The following is a 24921-nucleotide window of genomic DNA, read 5'->3' on the forward strand; positions in this document are numbered from 1 at the left end:
TAACATGGTATTCGAGGGCCGTTATGACCTGGGCCCTCGCATCTCAGACTCTTCTCCATGCTTGCTGTGTTCAATCCCCATTCATTTTTTTCTTTTCCTCTAGATAATGCTCTCTTCAGGTCTTTATACTTGCTGCCTAGGAACCTCAGGATCTTTGCATCCCACTTAGATAGTCTGAAGTAGCTATCCAGCCATATTATATCACATTGTCCTCTTTTTTCTTTTGTAGTAGTTATTGCTACTTAAAATCCTTTTATCTGTTGTTTTTTGTCTACCCACCCCCCCATAGAATGTAAGATTTATTGAATCAGGGATCCATCTTCTCTCATTTATAGCCGTTCAAGGGCTCATATTTAAGAATGAGTAAATACAACACTCAACTGAAAAATGCTCTGTGTTAGTGATAGAATTCAAAGGAGATTATAAAGAAGGCAGGCAGTGTAGAGCCAAAAAAAGATTATAAGTAGGAGACAACATCAGTTCAATAAACATTTAATAAGAACTTACTATGTGCCAGATATATACTAGGCGTTGAGTATCACATTCATGTTAAAGATTCTCCTGGCTGGGGAGAAGAGATTTAAAAGGGACAAGACCAGAAGCAGTTAGACTTATGCAGTAATCCAGGTGAGAGGAATCATGGTGGCACAGTTTTGGAAAGTGATGGTGGGGATGGATGGAAATTGATGGGTTTCAGAAAAACTTGAGGTAGAATTGAGCAGATTTGGTAATTTGTAGTAAAAAGAGGAAGGATTAATAAAACTTTGGTAACTGAATGAATGGGGATGCTGTTTTAGGAGGATCAGTTTTGTAGGGGAAAGATGATTCAGCTTTGAATATTTTGATTTGGAGGTGCTTGTGGGGCATTCAGCTGAAGATAACTTGTAGACAGTTGAATATATTGGTCTGAAGTTCAGATGGGAGAACTGAGCTGTAAGTGGAAATTCAGAAGCTCTCTGTGTACAGAAGATAAAATCATGGGATTCTGTGAGTGTCTAGATGACAAAACGTAAGAAATGTATATACATGGATAGGCAGATGGATACATGGATAGGCAGATGGATATGTGGATAGGCAGATGGATACAGGATAGGCAGAAGAGACTAGCCTGAAGGATACTTGGCAAGTCTGCCAGAAAAGATCAAATTAAAAGGGTATCATGTTACAGAAGGCAGAGGAAGGGTGTTTTATGAGAGGAAATGATCAACTCTGTCAAAACACAGTTAAATAAAATAAAAACTGGTCATCCAAGAAAGAGCCATTTTGTTTAAGCCATAGGATTTAGGCATTCCTGGAAAGTTGAAATATTTGTAGAGGAAGTAAAGACAAGAAGAAAACACAGCAGAAGCTAAAGTGAGATGTAGATTCAAGGGAGGGGTTTTTGTTAGGTACTTTATTTTAAGGATGAGTGTTTTAAAACTGATGGCTAGACTAACGAATAAAAAAGTTGAGATCAAGAAGAAGAGAGCATAATGGAGGGAAAGTAGGGGGTGAAGATGAAATTGGTGGGCACGATATATTGGTAAACTGTTGAACCTGGTTAAGGGCCTGTTTTGTACTCATTATAATGATTTCTATTTTTTTTTTATCTTTTTGAAAATTTATATGATGTAGACTTTTTTTTTTTCCGAAAGGAAAGCTTTGAACCAAGTACCTATGTATATGAGGAAGAGTCACTTTAAAGTTAGCAGATGATAATGAGTAGGTGTTAGGTGTTATACACAGAGATAACACCTACTCATTATCATCTGCCTCATGCAGAGAGTTGACTCATTGGAAAAGACTCTGATTCTGGGAGGGATTGGGGACAGGAGGAGAAGGGGACGACAGAGGATGAGATGGCTGGATGACATCACTGACTCGATGGACATGAGTCTGAGTGAACTCCGGGAGTTGGTGATGGACAGGGAGGCCTGGTGTGCTGCGATTCATGGGGTCACAAAGAGTTGGACACGACTGAGCGACTGAACTGACTGACTGACTGATACACAGAGAAATAGGAAGATGCTCAAAGGAAAAAGGAGGATACCAACCTTTTCCTCCTGACCCTGAGGTTTTAAGGTCTGGGAGAATTAGCACCTTGACTGGAGAATGCTGTAGTTAAATGGTACTGGTTCTCAGAATATACACTGGTTTCAATTAAGGCAATTAAGTGGAGGGAGTTAGTGAAGAGACTGAGGATTTAGTGGAATTTTAATAGTCCTTAAATAGCAAATGAATTGGATCTATTTTCATCATAAGATTACTGGAAGGTTTTAGGATATCATCTTTTTGGAATGGTTCCAATTTTTGCTATAACTTTTCTGTGTGAATTCACATTATTTATTCATTTATACAAATTTTCAGTGAAAATACTTGGAAGGGGAAAACATTTTAGGTTATTATTAACATGCATTCAATGTTTGAATCTAAGAACAGTCAATTAATGAGTGGGAATTGGGGGATGAATATGATTTCACAAAACATTTCAAAGGAAGAAATGACAGGATTTAGTAATATTTTTTTAAAAAGGTTATAGTCTAATATGAATGGATAGCCATTCTTTTTTTATTAAAAATAGAAAACCATTAAAGTAACCAATACTATCACTTTTAAGAATGAGCAAATAGATTAAATGTGACAAGTATAATATATTATGTAGTCAATTGATGGAACAAGAAATGTGATATATCAACCAGTTACTTAGTGATAGTAAAAAAAAAAAAAAACCTTTATTATTTGTATAACTTGAAGATAGTGTTTAAAGGAGCTTTAAAGCAAGATTAAATTATTTATGATCAAAATGTGTTTTTAAATTTAAGGATCATCAGTGGGAAGCAGTCACTGTGCCTGAAGAAAAAGTGCAGATATACAGCATTGAAGGTATTAAACTTGTTTTCTATCATTTCTGTTGAAGTAGAAGTTGCATATTCTATGGAAAAACTCAGTAGACTGATGAAAGCAGATCAACATTTTCATATGTTCACATTCATAAATGTGATGGTTCACTATCATCAAATTCCCTGACCCTGTGTTACCCCCAATATCTTGTATTTATTTCCTTCCCTATCTAATCTAAAACCTATGATCAGTCACTTTCTTCTCAATATGTACTGAACAGAAATCATTTACCTTGGCAGACTGGCACCACTGCAAATTCAGATATCAAGACATTATTTATTTCAGTAGGCATGTAGTGCTATCTCACGATAGTTCTTATTTGTATTTTCCTAAAACCACTTTTAAGAAAGTTGAGCACTTTTTCATGTGCTTAATGGCCATTCATATATTTTCTTTGTGAATTATCTGTTTAAATATTTTGTGCACTTCTTTACTAGACTACATTTCTTTACTGGACTATCTTTTTATTATTAGGTTTTTGAGTTCTTGTGTATCTTGGATAGGAACCCTTTGACAAACATAAGCTGTATGAATAATCTCTCCCTGTCTATCTTTCTTATTCATTTTCTCAGTGGTCTCTCTTAATGAGCAGAAGTTGTTAAATTTGAAGGCCACATGATCAGTATTTTTTGTTACATGGTTATTGCTTTGTGTGACCTAAGAAGTTTTTGCCTACTACCAAGTGACATAGATTTCCTTCTGTTTTTCTATAAGAACTTTATGGTTTTACGTTTTATGTTTAGAATTCTGATCCATCTCATTAATATTCAGTTATGATTTGATACAGGGGTTTAGGTCCATATGGATATAGAGTTATTCCAGGACTAATGCATGAAAAGATTTTCCTTTCCTCACTGGATTTCTTGGTTCCGTTGTTGAACATCAAATGACTGATTTAAGTGTAGGTCTTACTGTTGTAGTTCATTCCATTGATCTGTTCCCTATGCCAGTACCACATTGTTTCAGCTACTATAGATTTGTAGTGAGTCTTAAAGTCAGTAGTGTGTAAGTCTTCTAATATTGTGGGGTTTTTTTGACGACAGTTTTGGTAATTCTAGACCTTTTGAATTTCCATGTAAATTCTAAAATTGGCCTATCGATTGCTACAGAAAACTTGCTAGAATTGTGACTGGGTTTGTAGTTTGGTATCAGGAAAAGTAACATTGTAATAGTAGTTACACTTTTGTGGTGTAGTTATTCTTTTAGATACTTTGGAATTCATTTGCCACATTTAGTTAGAAATTTGGTATTTCATGTCCTAGAAGGTCTGTAGTTTTAAGTTTCAAAATCAGGGTATTGTTCAACTTCATAGGATGAATTTGCAAGTGTAGTCTTCAGTTTCCCCTAAGAGTATGTGAAGAATTGGTATTGTTTCTTAAGTACTTGGTAGTATTTACCAATGAAGCAATCTGGACTTGTCTTTAACTTTTCTTTGGTGAAGGCTCTTAACTACAATTTATTTAATACATAAAGGGTTTTTCAGGTTACCTATTTTTTTTCTTCAGTAAACTTTGGTATTTCTGTCTTTCAAATCGTTTTCATCCATGTTGTCAATTTTTTTGGCATAAAATGGTTTATAATGGTCCCTTTTTATCATTTTACTGTCCGTAGATTCTGTGTGATGGTCCCCCATCACTGCTTATACTGATAAGTTGTCGTTTATCTTTTTTCCTAATCAGTCTTATGAGAGGTATATCAATTTTTTTGATGTTCTCAAATAACTAGCCTTTGGTTTCATTGATTTTTCTCACTTTTGTGTTTTGATCTTCAGTTTAATTGATCTCTGCTCTTACATCTATTATTTCTTCTCTTCTGCTTGCTTTGTTTAATTTGCTTTCCTGTTTTTAGTGTCTTGGAGTGAAGCTGAAGTCGTTGATCTGAGACCATTTTTTCTTTTCTAATAACAGCCTTTTAGTGCTTTAAATTCTTCTAAGTATGTCCTTAGCAGCATCCTACAAATTGCAGTATGTTGTGCTTCCATTTTCATTCATGTGATTGTTTTTAAATTTCTCTTTTGGTTTCTTCCTTGACCCACAGATTATTTAAAAGCACTTTATTTAGTTTCTGTATACTTGAGATTTCAGGAATATGTTACTGATTTCTAACGTGATTTCATTGTTATCAGAATATACTTTGTGTGATTTGAAAACCCTTTCCAATATGTTGACTATTAGGTTATGACCCAGATATGGTCTGTCTTAGTAAATGGTCTGAATGCACTTGAGAGGAATGTGTTTTCTGTTGTTCTTGGGTGGAGGGGTGGGGGTTAATCTGTTGTTCAAGTCATACACCCTCCCTCATTGTCTACCTACCTGTTCTATCAATTATTGAGAGAGAGGTGTTGAAGTCACCACTATGGTTGTGATTTTTTTTCTATTCATTTGGTTCTGTTATTTTTTACCTCAGGTATTTTGAATTTCTGTTATTAGTTTTATAAACATTGAGTGGTAGCATCTTTTCATAAATTTATCATTATGAAATGACTATTTTTTTTGTGGTAATATTCTGTGCTCTGTCATCTACTTTATGTAATACTAATATACCCTCTCCAAGTTTCTGTTGGCTAATTATAGTATGGCATATCTTTATCTTTAAGTAATTTATGTCCTGTATATTTAAACAGGGTTTCTTATAGGTGTCATATACTGGGCATTGTTCTTTTAAATGTAATTTGACAGTTTCTGCCTTTTGTGGTTTTTAATGTGACTGTTGATCTGCTTTAAATTTATTATCTAGCTTTTGTTCTTTCTATGTACCTACCATCCTATCTGCCATGTTTCTTTTTTTTCCCTTCATTTGTGTTACTTCATTTTCAGGGGTTCCATTGTATTTCTTTTTTTGGCTTTATATTCACTTTTTAAATGGCTGATCTAGGGTTTATTTTATACATATTTAACTTAATAGTGTGTATGTTCAAGTAATATTATACCCCCTAGGAACCTGGTAGGTTCTTATAAAAACAGTCAACTTCTGTTTTTGCTTCCCTGGCCTTTGTGCCACTACTGTCAATAGGACTAAAAATCTTTTTGCTTTTGAATGTGTCAAAGACCTCATAATATGGTATAATAATATTTTTCTTTGTGCAACTAACTAACTTTTTTTTTTTTTACTTTATTTTGCTTTACAATACTGTATTGGTTTTGCCATACATTGACATGAATCAGCCACGGGTGTACATGAGTTCCCAATCCTGAGATTTTTAAAATAGTTTAAATAGTGCATTATATTTACCATTTCCAGTGTTCAGCTTTCATTTATAATATATGCAGATTTCTGTCTGGTATTATTTTCCTTCTGCCTGAGTGACTTCTCTAATATTTCTTGTACTGCAAATAAGCTTTTTTTAATGTCAGAAAATTGTTGTTTATATTTTGAAAAAGTATTTTTTATTTTATTTTTACAATTTATCATGGTTAAACTTTTATTTGTAATTAATTTTTAAATTATTTTTGGCTGCACTGGGTCTTCATTGCTGCATACAGGCTTTCTCTAGTTGCAGTGTACGGGCTTCTCATTGCGGTGGCTTCTTCTCTTGCATAACAGGGGCTCTAGACCATGAGGGCTTCAGTAGTTGCAGCACACAGGCTTAGTTGCCCAATAGCATGTGGAATCTTCCCAGACCAGGAATCAAACCTATGTCCGTTTGAAAGGCAAGTCCTTTTTTGTTTTCTAAGATTTTTTTTAATTGAAGGATAATTACAGTGTTGTGTTGGTTTCTACCAAATAAAACAACATGAATCAGTCATAATTACATATATTTCCTCATTTTTGACCCTCCCTCCCCTCCCCCCAATCCTACCCCTCTAGGTAATCACAGAGCGCGAGGCTGGGCTCCCTGTGTTATATAGCAACTTCCCACTAACTATTTTACACATAATAGTGTATATATGTCAATGGTACTTTCTCAGTTCATCCTACTCTCACCTTCCCCTGCTGTGTCCATAAGTCCATTCTCTCCATCTTTGTCTCCATTCCTTCCATAAAGATAGGTTCATCAGTACCTTTTATTCTAGATTCCATAGGTATATATTAATATACAATCTATATTTGACTCTCTCTGACTTCACTCTGTATAACAGACTCTAGGTTCATTCACCTCACTATAACTGACTCAAATTCATTCCTTTATATAACTGAGTAATATTCCATTATATATATGTAACCACAGCTTCTTTATCCATCATCTGTCAATGGACATCTAGGTTGCTTCCATGTCCTTGCTGCAGTAAACATTGAGGTACATGTGTCTCAGAATTCTGATTTTTCTGAGAGTATAAGCCCAGGAGTGGGATTGCTGGATCATATAGGCTTCCCAGGTGGCTCAAATGGTAAAGAATCTGCCTGCAGTGCTGGAGACCTGGGTTCGATCCCTAAGTCAAGAAGATCCCCTGGAGAAGGGAATGACTACCCACTCCAGTATTCTTACCTGGAGAATTCCGTGGACAAGGCAGCCTAGCAGGCTATAGTCTGTGGGGTTGAAAAGAGGTGGACGTGGGTGAGCAACTAACACTTTCACTTTTTCATGGTAGATTTATTTCTAGTTATTTAAGGACTCCTCATAATGTTCTCTGTAATGGCTATATCAGTTTACATTCCCACCACCAACAGTCCAGCATTTATTGTTTATAAAATTTTGGTGATGGCCATCCTGACTGGTGTGAGGTGATAATCTCATTGTAGTTTTGATTTGCATTTCTCTAATAAGGAGCAATATTGAACATCTTTTCCTGTGTTTATTGGTTGTCTCTATGTATTCTTTGGAGAAATATCTGTTTAAGTCTTCTGCCCATTGTTAGATTGGGTTGTTTGCTTTTCTGATATTGAGCTGTATGTGCTGCTTATATATTTTGGAGATTAATCCTTCGTCAGTTGCTGCTTTTGCAATTATTATCTCCGTATGAGAGTTGTCTTTTCATTTTGTTTATAGTTTCCTTTGCTGTGCAAAAGCTTTTCAAATTTTATTAGGTCCCATTTGTTTATTTTTGGCTTTATTTCCATTAGTCTAGGAGGGCTGTCAGAGAAACTTGCTGTGATTTATGTCAGTGAATGTACTGCCTGTGTTTTCCTCTAAAAGTTTAATAGTTTCTGGATCTGCATTTAAGTCTTTGATCCATTTTACTTGTGAAATCCCATGGACAGAGGAGCCTGGTAGGCTGCAGTCCCCCGTGGAATCGCTAGAGGGTCAGACATGACTTAGCAACTAAACAACAAGAACAATGATGCTAGAAAGTGTTCTAATTTCATTCTTTTACATGTAACTGTCCAGTTTTCCCATCACCACTTATTGAAGAAACTGTCTTTCTCCATTGTATATTCTTGCTTCCTTTGTCAAAATGAGGTGCCCATATGTGTATGAGTTTACTTCAGGGCTTTGTCTTGTTCCATTTGTCTGTATTTCTGTTTTTGTGCCAATACCATATTGTCTTGATGACTGTATCTTTATAGTATAGTCTGAAGTCAGGGAGGTTGATTTTGATTAATCTAACTCTGTCTCTTTGGGGTCTTTTATATTTCACTACAAATTGTGGATTTTTTTGTTTTAGTTCTGTGAAAAATGCCATAGGCAATTTGATAGGGATTGCACTAAATCTGTAGATTGCTTTGGATAGTATATTCATTTTGACAGTATTGATTCTTCCAATCCAAGGACATAGTATATCTCTCCATCTGTGTTGTCTTTGATTTCTTTCATTGGTGTCTTATAGTTTTCTGTATACAGGCCTTTTGTCTCTTTAAGTAGGTTTATTCCTAGGTATTTTATTATTTGTTGCAATGGTGAATGGGTCTGTTTCCTTAATTTCTGTCTCTGATTTTCACTGTTAGTGTATAGGGATGCAAGGGATTTCTATGTATTTATTTTATATCTTGCAACTTTACTAAACTCATTGATTAGCTCTAGTAATTTTTGGTGGCGTTTTTAAGGTTTTCTTTGTATAGTATGTCATCTATAAACAGACTTCTACTTCTTTTCCAATCTAGATTCCTTCTATTTATTTTTCTTCTCTGATTGCTGTGGCTGGGACTTCCAAAGCTATATTGAATAATAGTGGTGAGACTGGGCACCCTTGTCTTGTTCCTGATCTTAGAGGAAATGCTTTCGGTTTTTCACCATTGAGAATAATGTTTGCTATGGGTTGTAAATGGCCTTTATTATATTGAGGTAGGTTCCTTCTATGCTGATTTTCTGGAGAGTTGGTTTTTTTAAATCACAAATGGGTCTCAGAAGCTTTCTATGCTTCTATTGAGATGATCATAATGATTTTTATCTTTCCATTTATTAATATGGTATATCACATTAATTGATTTGTTTATTGAAGAATCCTTGTATCCCTGGGATCAACTCCACTTGATCACAGGGTATTGGATTTAATGTGTTGTTGAATTCTGTTTGGTAGAAATTTGAGGATTTTTGCATCTGTGTTGATCAGTGATATTGGCCTATAATTTGCATTTTTTGTGATAACTTTATCTGGTTTTGGTATCAGGGTGATGGTAGCTTTACAGAATGAATTTGGGAGTTTCTTTCCTCCCTCTGAAAGTTTTTCAGACAGTTTGAGCAGGATAGATGTTAGCTCTTCTCTAAATGTTTGATAGAGTTCGCCTGTGAAGTTGCAGGTGGATTCTTAACCACTGGGCCACCAGGAAAGTCCTGAGAAGTATTTTTGATACTTGTACAGAATTCTAGACTGCCTATTGTTTTTGTTTCAGTTTACTTTAAAGATGTTATTCTCCTGTTTCTTGGCTTGCGTTGTTTCTGATGAGAGGTCTGTCGTTCTCATGTTTGTTCATTTTTGTTAAAAGTCTTTTTTCCCCTGGCTGCTTCTAAGATTTTCTCTTTATTAGTAGTTATAAACATCTGATTATAGTGTTTTAGTGTAATTTTCTTCACATTGTTCATTCTCTGAGTTCATTGAGCTTTTCTTGCTTCTGAAGTTTTTATCCATTGCTCTTCACATTATTTTTTTCTGCTCTTTTTTCTCTTCTCTTTTGAAGGTTCTAACTACACACAGACTAAACTACATGAAGTTCTCCCTCAGCTCACTGATAGTTTGGGTTCTCCCTCCAAACCCTAGGCTTTTATTTCCACTCTCTTTTCCATTTAGGAAAAATTCGTGGTGTTTTATTGTGCTAATTAATATTTTTCTGCAGTGTCTAGCTGTCTAATCCTACTCTATATAATGTTTATAAAAAAGCATTATAGTTTTCATCTCTGAAAGTTTGATTTAGGTCTTTTTTAAATATAAATTCTTAGTTTTAGAATAGTTTTAGATTACAAAAAACTTTCCAAACTAGTTTAGAAAGTTTCCATATACATCCTCAGCCAATTTCTCTTATTTTTTTAATTGTGGTAAAAATCACACAACATATAATTTACCATCTTAAGCATTTGTAAGTGTATAGTTCAGTAGTGTTAAGTACATTCACATTATTGTGAAACACATCTTCAGAACTCTTCTTATCTTGAGCAGTTGAAACTCTATAGCCATTAAACAGTTCTCCTTTCCCATTTCAGTCCCTGTAACCACCATTCTACTTTTTGTTTTTATGAAATTGACTATTTTAAGTGGAATCATACAGTATGTCTTTTTGTGACTGGCTTATTTCACTTAACATAATGTCTTCTTCAGTTTTAACATCATATTTTTTTATGGTACGTTCATCACTGTATCTTAAAAAGTCTACTTGAAAACCAATACAATATTATAAAGTAATTAACCTCCAATTAAAATAAATAAATTTGTATTTTAAAAAAAAGTCTACTTGAATCCTGTGTCGTCTTCTGTCTCATTACTTTTCCATTCATAGCCAATTTTGAGAATATAGTTTTTACTAAATCTTCCCTTCTCTTGCTTTTCATTTCTGTTTTTTTCTACATCCTGTTTTACATCCCACTCCACCAACATTTCCACTGAAATTTCAGATGTCAAGATGACAATTAACTCTTATTAATATCATTATATGCACTTCCACGGACTTACCTGGTAGCTCAGACAGTAAAAAAATCTATCTGCAATCCAGGAAACCTGGGTTCAATCCTTGGGTCAGCAAGATCCCCTGGAGAAGGGAATGGCTACCCATTCCAATATTCTGGCCTAGAGAATTCCATGGACAGAGGAGCCTGGTAAGCTACAGTCCATGGGGTCGCGAAGAGTGGGACACGACTCACTGACTTATCATTTTTGCTTTTGTCCATGTTTCCTCAGATGGTAAAGCATCTGCCTTCAATGTGGGAGACCCAGGTTCGATCCCTGGGTTGGGAAGCTCCTCTGGAGAAAGGAAATGGCAACCCACTCCAGTACTCTTGCCTGGAAAATCTCATGGATGGAGGAGCATTGTCCATACATCTATTTCTGCTTTATTGACTATGCCAAAGCCTTTGACTGTGTGGATCACAATAAACTCTGGAAAATTCTGAAAGAGATGGGAATACCAGACCACCTGACCTGCCTCTTGAGAAACCTATATGCAGGTCAGGAAGCAACAGTTAGAACTGGACATGGAACAACAGACTGGTTCCAAATAGGAAAAGGAGTACGTCAAGGCTGTATATTGTCACCCTGCTTATTTAACTTCTATACATCATGAGAAATGCTGGGCTGGAAGAAGCACAGCTGGAATCAAGATTGCCAGCAGAAATATCAATAACCTCAGATATGCAGATGATACCACCCTTATGGCAGAAAGTGAAGAGGAACTAAAAAGATAAAAGTGAAAGAGGCGAGTGAAAGAGTTGTCTTAAAGCTCAACATTCAGAAAACGAAGATCACAGCATCTGGTCCCATCACTTCATGGGAAATAGATGGGGAAGCAATGGAAACAGTGTCAGACTTTATTTTTTTGGTCTCCAAAATCGCTGCAGATGGTGATTGCAGCTATGAAATTAAAAGATGCTTACTCCTTGGAGGGAAAGTTATGACCAACTTAGATAGCATATTGAAAAGCAGAGACATTACTTTGCCAACAAAGGTCCGTCTAGTCAAGGCTATGGTTTTTCCAGTGGTCATGTATGGATGTGAGACCTGGACTGTGAAGAAAGCTGAGTGCCGAAGAATTGATGCTTTTGAACTGTGGAGTTGGAGAAGACTCTTGAGAGTCCCTTGGACTGCAAGGAGATCCAACCAGTCCATTCTGAAGGAGATCAGCCCTGAGATTTCTTTGGAGGGAATGATGCTGAAGCTGAAACTCCAGTACTTTGGCCACCTCATGGGAAGAGTTGACTCATTGGAAAAGACTCTGATGCTGGGAGGGATTGGGGGCAGGAGGAGAAGGGGACGACCGAGGATGAGATGGCTGAATGGCCTCACTGACTCTATAGACATGAGTGAACTCCGGGAGTTGGTGATGGACATGGAGGCCTGGTGTGCTGTGATTCATGGGGTCGCAGAGTCGGACACGACTGAGCTACTGAACTGAACTGAACTGACTGATGTTTCCTCCTTCCCTGGTGGCTCAGTGAAGAATCCACCTGCCAATGCAGGAGACACGGGTTCAATCCCTATGTCAGGAAGATCCCCTGGAAAAGGAAATGGCAACTCATGCTAGTCCTCTTGCCTAAGAAACCCCATGGACAGAGGAGCCTGGTGGGCTACCATCCATAGGGTTGCAAGAGAGTCGGACATGACTATTGCACCAAAACACCAACATACATGCTTCAATCCTTAAACTAACCCTTTGTGGCACACATACAAGGAAAGTATGGCTTGTGCTCAGAACTCTTGAAGACCTTGCACTCTCTCTGTCATCTGACTATTCATTTGTATCTTTTACTGTCATTTGTAATAAAGTGGTGATGTTGTCTACCTGTATGGAACAAGCATGATCTGAGTTTCTACATAACTGGCACAGATGGATTCTGGATATCAAGCAGTCAGTTCAGTTCAGTTCAGTTGCTCAGTCACATCTGACTTTTTGCGACCCCATGGACTGCAGCACACCAAGCTTCCCTGTACTTCACCATCTCCCACAGCTTACTCAAAGACATGTCCATTGAGTCGGTGATGGTATCCAACCATCTCATCTTCTGTCACCCCCTTCTCCTGCCTTCAGTCTTTCCCAGCATCAGGGTCTTTGCCAATGAATTAGCTCTTTACATCAGGTGGCCAAGGTATTGGAGCTTCAGCATCGGTCCTTCCAAAGAATATTCAGGGTTGATTTCCTTTAGGATTGACTGGTTGGATCTCCTTGCAGTCCAAGGGACTCTCAAGAGTCTTCTCCAACACCACAGTTCAAAAGCATCAATTCTTTGGCACTCAGCTTTCTTAATAGGCCAACTCTCACATCCATACATGACTACTGGAAAAACCATAGCTTTGACTGTACAAACCTTTGTCGGCAAACTGATGTCTCTGCTTTTTAATATGCTGTCTAGGCTGGTCATGGTTTTTTGTTTTTTTTTTTGTTTTGTTTTGTTTTTTCCCAAGGAGCAAGCATCTTTTAATTTCATGGCTGCAGTCACTGTCAGCAGTGATTTTGGAGCCCAAGAAAATAGTCTGTCACTGTTGCCGTTGTTTCCCCATCTGTTTATCATGAAGTGATGGGATTGGATGCCATGATCTTAGTTTTTTGAATGAGTTTTAAGCCAGCTTTTTCACTCTGCTTTCACCTTACTCAAAAGGCTCTTTCTGTAGCTCCTTTTCACTTTCTGTCATAAGGGTTCTGTCATCTGCATATCTGAGGTTATTGGTATTTCTCCCAGCAATCTTGATTCCAGCTTGTGCTTCATCCAGCCCAGCATTTCGCATAATAATACTCTGCATGTAAGTTAAATAAGCAGAGTGACAATATACAGCCTTGACATACTCCTTTTCCTATTTGGAACCAGTCAGTTCCATGTCTGGTTCTAACTGTTGGTTCTTGACCTGCATACAGATTTCTCAGGAAGCAGATAAAGGTGGTCTGATATTCCCATCTCTTTAAGAATTTTCGACAGTTTGTTGTGATCCACACAGTCAAAGGTTATAGCATAGTCAATGAAGCAGAAGTAAATGTTTTTCTGGAATTCTCTTGCTTTTCCTATGATCCAGAGGATGTTGGCAATTTGATCTCTGGTTCCTCTGCCTTTTCTAAATCCAGCTGGACATCTGAAAGTTCTCGGTTCATGTATTGTTGAAACCTAGTTTGCAGGATTTTGAGCATTACCTTGCTAGCATGTGAAATGAGTGCAATTGTGTGGTAGTTTGAACATTCTTTGGCATTGCCCTTCTTTGGGATTGGAATGAAAGCAATGGTTCTAGAGGAAAAGAATATCTATAGTTGCAGACTAGGGGAATGGTGAAGTAGCAGCTCCACAGGGTGTTGTTAGACCCTTTGTTCAATTTACAGGAATATATAAAAGACTCGTGGACAATTTTTGTTTCCATAAGTAGTACCAGAATTGACTCAATACTGTTAAATCCTAAAAGTTAATTTTGTTTCAGTTCATTTTAATTGATATGCTGCATGCTTTTCTTATTTATAATATACCTATAGAGTGGTATCATAGAAATGAATATAAACTAATCAGTGTGATTTATTTGTGTACAGTGAGAGAATCAAAGAAGCTACTGACTGTAATTCTGAAAAATACAGTAAACATTAGTAAAAGAGAAGGGAAAGAATTGCTTTTGTATTTTGATGCATCATTAGAAATCACTAATGTGGCACAAAAAATTTTTGGTGGAAATAAATATAAGGTAAGTTAAACTTTTAAATATTTTCATAATTCTGGGAACTTGGGACTGTAAGTTTCAGTGATTTTCTTTTTCTCTTCAGTTCTTAAATAACATATAGATTTTTAGTTCTTTAAATTTGTGTTGTGGAATAACCATCATATTATCAGCCATACCCTTTCAGATATCTATTAGAATGAATCTCAGGTGACAAAATTAGCAGCAGCTACTCAAAACATTTAATGATGAATTCCTGCCAGGTGTTTAAAAAATGAAATGAGACAAAGTGCTGTTTTTAAGATACTAAACATTGTGAGAATTACAGAATATGTCTCAGAAGAAGTAAGTGGCGTATAGAAAATGATGCATAGAATTTGAAGAAAGAGAATGCTCATTAAGAGTCAGATCTGAAGGAAAGGCTATGGAGTTGGACCTTGAAATGGCCTTTGAAATTAATGAAATTTGGATAAGATGTTTTCCAGGATTATGGAAAACATAATGAGTCGGATTTATTTAGGATTCAAGATAACAGTTCATGTTATATTTAGGGATATGTTCAGTTGACAAGTTTGGGTGATGCCTGTCTTAGTTTGTTCAGGCTGCTGCTAAGTCGCTTCAGTCGTGTCCGACTCTGTGCGACCCCATAGACGGCAACCCGTGAGGCTCCCCGGTCCCTGGGGTTCTCCAGGCAAGAACACTGGAGTGGGTTGCCATTTCCTTCTCCAATGCATGAAAATGAAAAGTGAAAGTGAAGTCACTCAGTCATGTCCGACTCTTTGTGACCCCATGGACTGCACCCTACTAGGCTCCTCCGTCCATGGGATTTTCGAGGCAAGAGTACTGGAGTGGGGTGCCATTGCCTTCTCCATTGTTCAGGCTACTGTAACAAAAATACTGTGGTTTGGTGTGTTAAATACATTTATTTCTCATAGTTCTGGAGGCCAGAAGTCAGATCGGGGTGCCAGCAGATTCAGTGTATGGGGAGAGTCCATTTTCTAGTTTATGAATGGCAGTCTTTTCACTGTGTCCTTACATGGTGAGGGAGTTCTCTGAGGTCTCTTTTATAAGGGCAGTAATCCATTCATAAAGGTTCTGCCCTTATGACCTAAGCATGACCCAAAGGCCTGCCCTCCAAATCCATTCTTGGGGACTAGGTTTCAATGTGTGAGTTGTGAGGAAACACATTCAGTCTATAACATGGAAAAGATTTATGGTGAAAAATAGCAGATAATATGCTTGTGAGGAACCTTTACCAAAATTGTAGGCTAAGACTATAGTTAGGGAGTCTTGAAGTGTCCTGAGAAGAGTATTTATATGTATTTAAAATTGATTTAAGATCATTTGGTGATTTGGAAAGACACAGATATAGGAAATATTGCATTAAAAATGGAAAGAACTGGGAGAAAATGACACCCCATTGAATTAATTTAATTTTAGGAATTTACCAGAAAACAAGGTATATCTGTTGCCAAAACATCTGTGCATATTCTTTTTGATGCAAGTGGATCACAGGTATGTGTCTCACTTACTTGATTTCTATCACTGGTCTAAGTTTAACCCTAAATAATAATAGCACAGTTATAAGTTTGTCTTGGAGAATAAATAAATTCTCTCAGTGCCCCAACAAGGTATATGTGACTTTGTAAACATGTTATTAATAATAATTTATTTCAGTACAGAAGGTAGATTGTTACTCATTAATACCAGTCTTGGTAACTTTAAAAATCAGAAATATATGTTCTGCCACTAATGCCAAAGCCTCTTTTATGTCTGTTAACATTTGAAAAAGTGGATGCTTTTTGTTGGGTCACTTTGTAGGATTGAAAATTGTAATAGTACATAGATATAAGACAAAAAGAACTAACCTTTATGAGTGTGAGATGAATGAGTGCTTTATGAAGACATCTAGTCATTTTTGAGGACTTCCTATGGTTTGCACTTTTAAACAATTTTTCCTTATTTTCCAACAGATTCTAGTCCCAGAAAGTCAAATTTCACCAGTTGAAGAAGAACATATTAGTTGGAAAGAAAAAGCTAACCTCCAAGAAGAATTTACTAAACCTCCAAAATATATCAAAAACAGTAATCAAGGGGATAGAAAAAATAGCCAGCCTGAGGTACATATGGTGTCAAAACCATTATTTATAAAGCAGCATAGGCAAATCATTGTTATAGAAAAATGTATCTAGAATTCAAATGTCAGTAACATTTTAGAATATTTCCCCTGCCTTTTACAAATACAAACAAAAGATAGTGTTTCAGCACATGGTGTTTATATGAAAGGGTTAGGGATTTAGGACAGAATATACTATATCCATGTAAGTTTCAAATTAGAGTTATATAGGAAAGCATTACTTTTTTCATTTATCCTTTCTGTCCTATCTTTGCACTTGGCTTTAATCTAGAATACAAATTTATAATGTTCAATTTATTTGCATGAGGAAAAAGCAAAATATTAGGTTCTTTTTCCTCCTCCATAAAGGATCTCTAGGCCACGTTTGATAGAACCATTTCTCAGACTTCAGGGAACTGAAGTCTAACCTCAAACTCTATCTTTTGCCTCAAATTTGCATCTGCTTCCATGCTTCAGTAATATTGCTATTAATTTTTCTGATGATGTCCTTGATTCCAGCCTCCTCTCACCCTATACCTAGAACCAAGGTGCTAGTGAATATTCTTTTATAATATTTCTCACATGGTTTCCTCCTCTTTCTCTTCACTGTTACTCATTTTAGTGTACCTAGTGGTGTCTTTGACATTATTGGTCCATCCTGTGAGCTGCCCTATGAGGTATACAACTGATTTTTCTCATACCAATATCCTAGTAGCATTATTCTGCTCAGAAAGCCTTGTGATCTCTGTGTTTATCCCATTATATCTAAATTTTGACTTAATTTGACCTTCTGTAATTTAATTTTCCTCTTTGAAAATACCCTCCACTTTAGTATGGTCAGTTGCTTTACTCTGTCTTTTTTGTCACACTCATTCTTGCCTCTGTACCTTCATTCGTGCTGTTTTCAGCTCTTCTTGTCTAAAGTGTACTGAAACTTGTAAATCTTTGTTCATTTTTACTTTCTTGATGGAGCTTTTACTGATTAATTGTTTTTACTAATCTCTCATCTTGCCTGTAACTCTCACAGGCTCCTCCATACATTGTTACTCACTATTTATCCCTTTTGTCTGTGTCCTTCATTAAATTAAAAATACCATTTTGTCAACTATAGTTCCGTCAGGTGATTAGATTATAAAGCCTTTTTTGAGGTCTTTATCAGAATCATAACTTGAGTACTTATTAAAAATACGGATTCTTAGACTCTCCACCTTAAACCTATTGAATCATAACACAAAGTCTGGAAAAGATCTTAAGCACACTAAAGTTTGAAAAACATTGCACTGTTGTTAAATACCTGCTATGTTTTCAATAAGGATTAGCCTTTTGAAGCATTTATATAAATAAGTAACTTTTGGGATCCCATTCATTATATATAACACTAGGAACTGTAATTTCTTTAAGACAAATCTGCTGGTTTGGTAGCTTATTTTCTGGTTAATCTTAACATTCACTTTTCTCCTAGCCTTCCAAACCATTCCTCCATGCCCCATATACATACCTACTCAAAATTCCATCAGTATTTTTTCCTGTGCCTTTTTAAAAATAACTGTCTTCTGCTTCTTTCCAGTTTGTCTTCAGTACTCCTTTGTATGGCATCCTCTGGAATGCCAATCCCTGGTAGTCCCACCTCTGCTTATCTACTTCAGTTGTTCTTATCAGTCATTCTAGGCTAAAGTTAGAAAATGCAAACCTTTTTGAACACTAGTTTGTGTGTCCGGAAAAGGCAATGGCATCCGACTCCAGCACTCTTGCCTGGAAAATCGCATGGATGGAGGAGCCTGGTGGGCTGCAGTCCATGGTGTCGCTAAGAGTCAGACACAACTGAGCAACTTCACTTTCATTTTTCACTTTCATGCATTGGAGAAGGAAATGGCAACCCACTCCAATGTTCTTGCCTGGAGAATCCCAGGGATCGGGGAGCTTCATGGGCTGCCGTCTATGGGGTTGCACAGAGTCGGACACGATTGAAGCGACTTAGCAGCAGCAGCAGCTTGTGTGCCTCTGAAACTCTGAATTCCCATTTTATTTTTTTTTTACTCCTGTTTTTTTAGCTGCTTTTTACTCTAAAGTCAGTTTAGTCTTCACAGAATTTTGAAGAATGTTTAACATTGTGAAAGCTTTCACAAACAAGTTTACCTAAATGTGTATTCCAAACATTGTCCTTACAAAATAGAATAGGAGACTGTGAGCCAGTGGTTAACTAGGTACACTGAGTATCAGTAAAATATTTTTAGCAAAAACATATAAAGTTCCTGTATTTAAGTCTGGATATTCTTTAAAACAATATCCTCATTTTGACTATTAATACTAGGATAAAATCCTTCAAATCAGACTAAATGCAGAAATATTTGAATATCATATTATTTATAAAATACATCTTTTGTGTGTAGTCAAGGTAAAATGTTATGAATAAAATTGTAAGATATTTAATTTCAAGAGAGAATATGTATTTACTGTGGTTTTTTCCTCATGGTTTAAGATAATTACTCCTAGCAAAAGAAAAATGTCTGAAGCATCAATGATTGTTCCTGGTGCAGATAGATACACTGTGAGAAGTCCAATACTTTTAGTCAATACATGTAAGTTTTATAATCTTAAAAGATTTCTAAGAAGTATTATTTAAAGCAGGCATTTTAAAAATTTAGGAATATTCTGGACCTAATTTACCTAGAGGATAATTTTGTGATAGAAAAATTGATAGAATATGAACCACAGATGTCTTCTGTCAAAAAATATCAAATGTGTGAAAGATTTAATGGGTATCTATATAAATATTTTTCAAAATATTAATATCTGGTATTAAGAGCTTATTATAATTTAAGCAGGACTCAGCATAACATAGTGGATAAAATGTTAATAAGGCTGCTTGGGCTTGTTTCCCCACTTCCAGGTGTGTACTCCATAGGTAAGTTTAGAACCAGTTTCCTTTCTATGAAATGGGACCAAAGTGTCTAACCTCATTAAATTTTTTGAAGAATTAAATAATTATTCGTTAAACAAGTATTGTGCAACATTTAGACTGTGCCTGGTACATACTAAGAGCTAAATAAAAGTTCAAAAATAATGCTATATACTAGTTGCTGTAAACACAGCATTATTTAATCTTTATGACAATTTAATAGTGACCTTCTATTCCCAAAATCTGCTTGCCTAGTGGGAAATTAATGTTTCACACACTTCTCAGACTTAACAAGTACAAAATAAATTCATCTTTCCACCCTCCCTGCCAATTTCTCTCCATTTCTTACCTTGGTAAATGGAATCCATATTGAGTTACTCATCTACATCAGAAACCTGGGACCCATCCTAGAAGACCCCCCTTTTTAACTTTCTTCAGCAAAAAGTATCTCAGTGATAGCAACGTACAGTTTTAAAATCCGACAAATAAAAGACTTTTGTCCTCCATTCTAGCAACACCACGAAAAAGAAGAATTAAACCACCACTGCAAATGACGAGTTCTACAGAAAAACCTGGTGTTTCGAAAACATCGGAACAAGGAGTGGATTATGCTGTATCACTTAAATCTAGACCATCTGAAGAAAAAAAGAGAAGAGATAATATAGACAAAGTAACTTTACTTTGAAAGCATTTTTAAATATTAAGTTTTTAATCACATTATTGTAGAAATACTGTTGAACTAACTTCTTTTGCAAACTGGGTCTTACTTAAGCAGTGAGTGTCTTACTTTTTTAAAAAGTATTGCTTTAAAATTTTTTTTACATGTCATTTTTTGTCCTTAAAAGTAAGGTCTTATCACTCACTGTGCTAACAATAAAATTTAGAAATACTTATTCAACTCTTGGTTTATATGTTCAGTAAGAGAAATGAACTTGCCGTCATTCTTGTATTCTGTTGTATGTGTTCTCAGATATACATACAGGATGCAGTAAAAGCCTAATGGAGAGGCAGATGGGCTTCCCAGGTGGCATTAGTGGTAAAGAATCCACCTGCAATGCAGGAGACTGGGTTCAATCCCTGGGTTGGGAAGATCCCCTGGAGAAGGGCATGATAACCCACTCCAGTATCCTTGCCTGAAGAATCTCAAGGACAGAGGAGCCTGGTAGGCTATAGTCCATGGGGTCACAAACAGTTGGACATGACTAAAGTGACTTAGCACAGCACAGAGGGCAGACAACTCTCTAATCCCAGAGCTGGAGAGGAGGATAAAGATCAGGAGATGTTCTTTTAGGAGATGGAGAGTGAATTGATTTTTGGAGTCAGTAAAGGTTATTAGTCAGATGGATATCAAGGAGCACATTCTTTCCAGGTAGTTGAAGAAATGGGACAGAGCAGGGAATGGATAAGAGCAAGTTGTATCTTGGAGAAATAGGTAATCAAGAGATACAGATAAGTTTATAGATGAACAGCTCAAAAGTTTTTGTTTTCTCTGAAGGGTGAGGATGTTGAGCTTCTCTTGATGCAGAGGGCTCAGGGACACATGAAGATTTGGAATAAGCACTGAGGGATAGTGGAGAGGGCTAAGAATAAGTACAAGTGGTAGGCAGTGTTGAGGGCCCAGTTCACATTAAAGACTATAAATCTTACCATGGCATTAGTTCAGTAATAAGTATAATTTCCTCAAGTAAAGTTTAGCATTCTTGATATTACAGTTGAAAAAAAAGATGGTGGATGTAAAAAAAAATGTAATGGTTATGTGGGGGAAAGATAAGGGTAGAACATACCCTGTGCACTTGTACACTTTCATACTGCTCCTCTCCCAGTGTGGAGAACCACTGGCTAGATTAGAGAAGATAGGATGAGGCAGAATATCTTAGCTAGGGAGTATATTTTTCTGATAGTGATGGCATATTTTTATTTTGTCTGAACAACTGTGTATATGTGGCTGTGGAAAGAAAGAAGCTTGTTGTCATCAAGAAGTTACCTGTGCAGTGGCCAAAACTTTACAAGATCATTTGACACTTCAGTTCATATGTATATTGAGAAAAGACAGAATAGATGCAGCCTATGAGATCAAGAGCAATAGATGACATGGCATGGAGGTTCCAGAAATTCTCAGAAAAATTACATTATTTTTCTAGCTATGGCTGAGATCAGAAAATTTATAGGCTAGAATGCCTCCTAATCTGCAATAAAAGGTACTTTCTTGTGTTTTAGGACTAAGAGTATTCTAGAATGGGCATAATTTTATGAAAGAAACAGAACTATCCAACTTTTAATCATAAGGCAAAATTTTAAAGTTTTAAACTTTAATACTCTTAAAAGTCATTTTCATATAATGCCTTAATTCAAATTTATATTAAAATTTCTCCTGTTTGTAGCCTATCAAAACTACTAAAGTTGTAGAAAAGACAGAAAATAAGGACACTGAATTCCCAAACCAAAATTTTAGTAAGTACTTTTTGGTTCAATTTTTGTCATTCTTATATATATATATATATACACACACACATATATATATACATACATATATATTTCTATACATTAACTTCACTGAGCTTCATTTATTTGAAAAAGATTTATAATGAATACATTCAGCTCTATGCAGAGAACTTAGAAATTATGGGGAAGTATAATAACAGCCTTTGTTCCCAAGAAGTTTGGGTCTGGGAATGGGAAGATGGGGAGAAGGCAATGGCACCCCACTCCAGTACTCCTGCCTGGAAAATCCCATGGACGGAGGAGCCTGATAGGCTGCAGTCCATGGGGTCGCTGAGGGTCGGGCAGGACTGAGCGACTTCATTTTCACTTTTCACTTTCCTGCATTGGAGAAGGAAATGGCAACCCACTCCAGTGTTCTTGCCTGGAGAATCCCAGGGATGGGCGAGCCTGGTGGGCTGCCATCTATGGGGTCGCACGGAGTCGGCCACGACTGAAGTGACCTAGCAGCAGCAGCAGCAGTGGGAAAATGAGATCAATCAATCTCTCCATCCCAATATATGAACTTTGATCAAAATCTACACTAGCTTTCATTTAACCCTACCAACTGGATGAAAAAATAATACCATAATTTTTGTTTCATTTAGGTGAACTCCAGGAAATTGTTCTCGATTCACAGGCAGCAGGAAGAATAGATAAAGCTGTGTAAGTATGAGAATATCCATCTAGTCATTTAGCCTATAATGTTACTCTATTTAGATGACTGTAACAAATTTAAAAGATCATATAACAGATTTAAAAGACCATGGCCTATCACTTCATGGGAAATAGATGGGGGAAATGTGCAAACTGTCAGATTTTGTTTTCTTGGGCTCCAAAATCAATGCAGATGGTAACTACAGCCATGAAATTAAAAGACGCTTGTGCCTTGAAAGAATAGCTATGACAGACCTAGACAGCATATTAAAAAGCAGAGACATAACTTTGCCCACAAAGATCGATATAGTCAAAGCTGTGGTTTTCCCAGTAGTCACATGTGGATGTGAGAGTTGGACCATAAAGAAGGCTGCACACCGAAGAGTTGATGTTTTCAAACTGGTGCTGGAGAAGACTCTAGAGAGTCCCTTGGACAGCAAGGAGATCAAATGAGTCAATCCTAAAGAAAATCAACCCTGAGTATTCTTTGGAAGGACTGATGCTGAAGTTGAAGCTCCGATACTTTGGCCATCTGACACGAAGAGCTAACTCATTGGAAAAGACCCTGATTCTGAGAAAGATTGAGGGGAAGAGGAGAATGGGGCAACAGAGGATGAGATGGTTGAACGGCATCACTAACTCAATGGACATGAGTTTAAACAAGCTCAGGGAGATGATGAAGGACAGAGAAAACTGGCATGCTGCAGTCCATGGGGTTGCAAAGAGTCAGACGTGACTTAGCAACTGATAAACAAATTTAAAGGAAAAGCCCTTTATGTTCTTAGAATGTAGTATTGGTTATAGAACTAATCATCTTTCAAGTATTATGATAGTACCGTGGTGAATAGCTTTTATGTTTTTTCTGTATCAACTGATATAACTCTTCCAATTGAGAGACTTAAAATGAATAAAAGCTTTAAAATAATAAAGCATGAATAAGAAGAAATTTAACCAAGTTTAAATACCCATGAAGATATATGTCAGATACCTGAGATGTATTTAGGTAGATCACAAAATAGAAGCAATAATGGAATTTTAAAAATAATATTCTTTAATAAATTATATAGTTTTAATTTTCATCAAGACTTTTGAAAATTGTTATACTTTAACAAATTTCTATCAGTAAACATTGACTAAGAAAAAGTCAAGACCTTATACCAGAGTGATAGGCTAAGGTTTTATAATGAGCAAATGAATTATTTTTCAGGTTACCTGATGTTTTAGACAATACCTGTGGAGATAAAATGCACTCCAAATGGGCATGTTGGACACCTGTAACAAATATTAAGCTGTGTAATAACCAAAGAGCAAGTACTTCATCAAGAGACACATTTAATCAAGGTGAAACAGTTTTCGCTGTATATAAAATAGTTATTCAAGGAAATACTCATTTCTTGAAATGTCTTAACAAATATTTTGGTTTTAATAAATTTTATATATGATCAATTTATAAACTTAATAAGGATTAATTTCTCATTTTCCCACTAGATATTGTTATCAACCAAAAACTTAGTAAACAAAAGTCATCCTCTTCAATATCTGATGATGATTCTGAGGAAGCAGGAAAGGTGCAGTATAGGAAGGAGATAATGCAGCATAACAGAGCAGATAAAGCAGAAGCAGATGACTGCCGCCGAAGCAGACAACAACCAGGTCACTCTGCACACTCGGAGGAGAAAAGTGTTGAGAATACCAAGCAGAGTGATTGGTGTATTGAATCTGAAACTACTTTTAAATCAGTTCTCCTAAATAAGACAGTTGAAGAATCTGTGATCTACAAGAAGAAATACGTGTTGTCAAAAGATATGAATACTGATACTTGTGATCAAAGCCCTTCTCCTCAAAAAAATGCAAAAAGTCATAGAAAATCAGGGAGAAGATTGACGTCTGAATTTAATTCCTGGAATCTGAAACAAAAAAACACAGTGAGTTTTCAGTGTGTTTTATTTCTGCATACCTATAATAGGCATCCTTAATAACATAAAGTGAAAGAAGCTTGATTAATAGCTACAAATTTAATGTTTGTAATTCCCCTGTGCTTTTCTTAATTGAACTGTAGTTGATTTATATAGTAGTATATTAGTTTCAGGTGTGTAATATAACGATTCAATATTTTTATAGCTTATATTCCTTCTAAAGTTATTATAAAACAACAGCTGTGTTTCTCTGTGCTGTGTGATTTACCCTTGTTGCGCATCTATTTTATACTTAGTAGTTTGCATCTCTTAATCCCATACCCCTTATCT

General features: G+C 36.2%; 1 protein-coding gene across 1 annotated transcript in view; it reads left to right on the plus strand.

Annotated features, from left to right (window-relative positions):
- The window catches only part of SYCP2 (synaptonemal complex protein 2), a 74007-nt gene that overhangs the window by 21609 nt on the left and 27477 nt on the right, over positions 1–24921 (plus strand). Inside the window, exons 14-23 of the mRNA XM_027976988.3 lie at positions 2802–2862; positions 14404–14552; positions 15966–16040; positions 16499–16645; positions 19121–19220; positions 20053–20210; positions 21922–21991; positions 22627–22684; positions 23883–24016; positions 24164–24600. Coding sequence (XP_027832789.3) covers positions 2802–2862; positions 14404–14552; positions 15966–16040; positions 16499–16645; positions 19121–19220; positions 20053–20210; positions 21922–21991; positions 22627–22684; positions 23883–24016; positions 24164–24600 — 1389 coding nt within the window. The remainder of the gene's footprint in view (positions 1–2801; positions 2863–14403; positions 14553–15965; positions 16041–16498; positions 16646–19120; positions 19221–20052; positions 20211–21921; positions 21992–22626; positions 22685–23882; positions 24017–24163; positions 24601–24921) is intronic.

This window comes from Ovis aries, chromosome 13 (assembly GCF_016772045.2).
Source record: "Ovis aries strain OAR_USU_Benz2616 breed Rambouillet chromosome 13, ARS-UI_Ramb_v3.0, whole genome shotgun sequence".
NCBI lineage: Eukaryota > Metazoa > Chordata > Mammalia > Artiodactyla > Bovidae > Ovis > Ovis aries.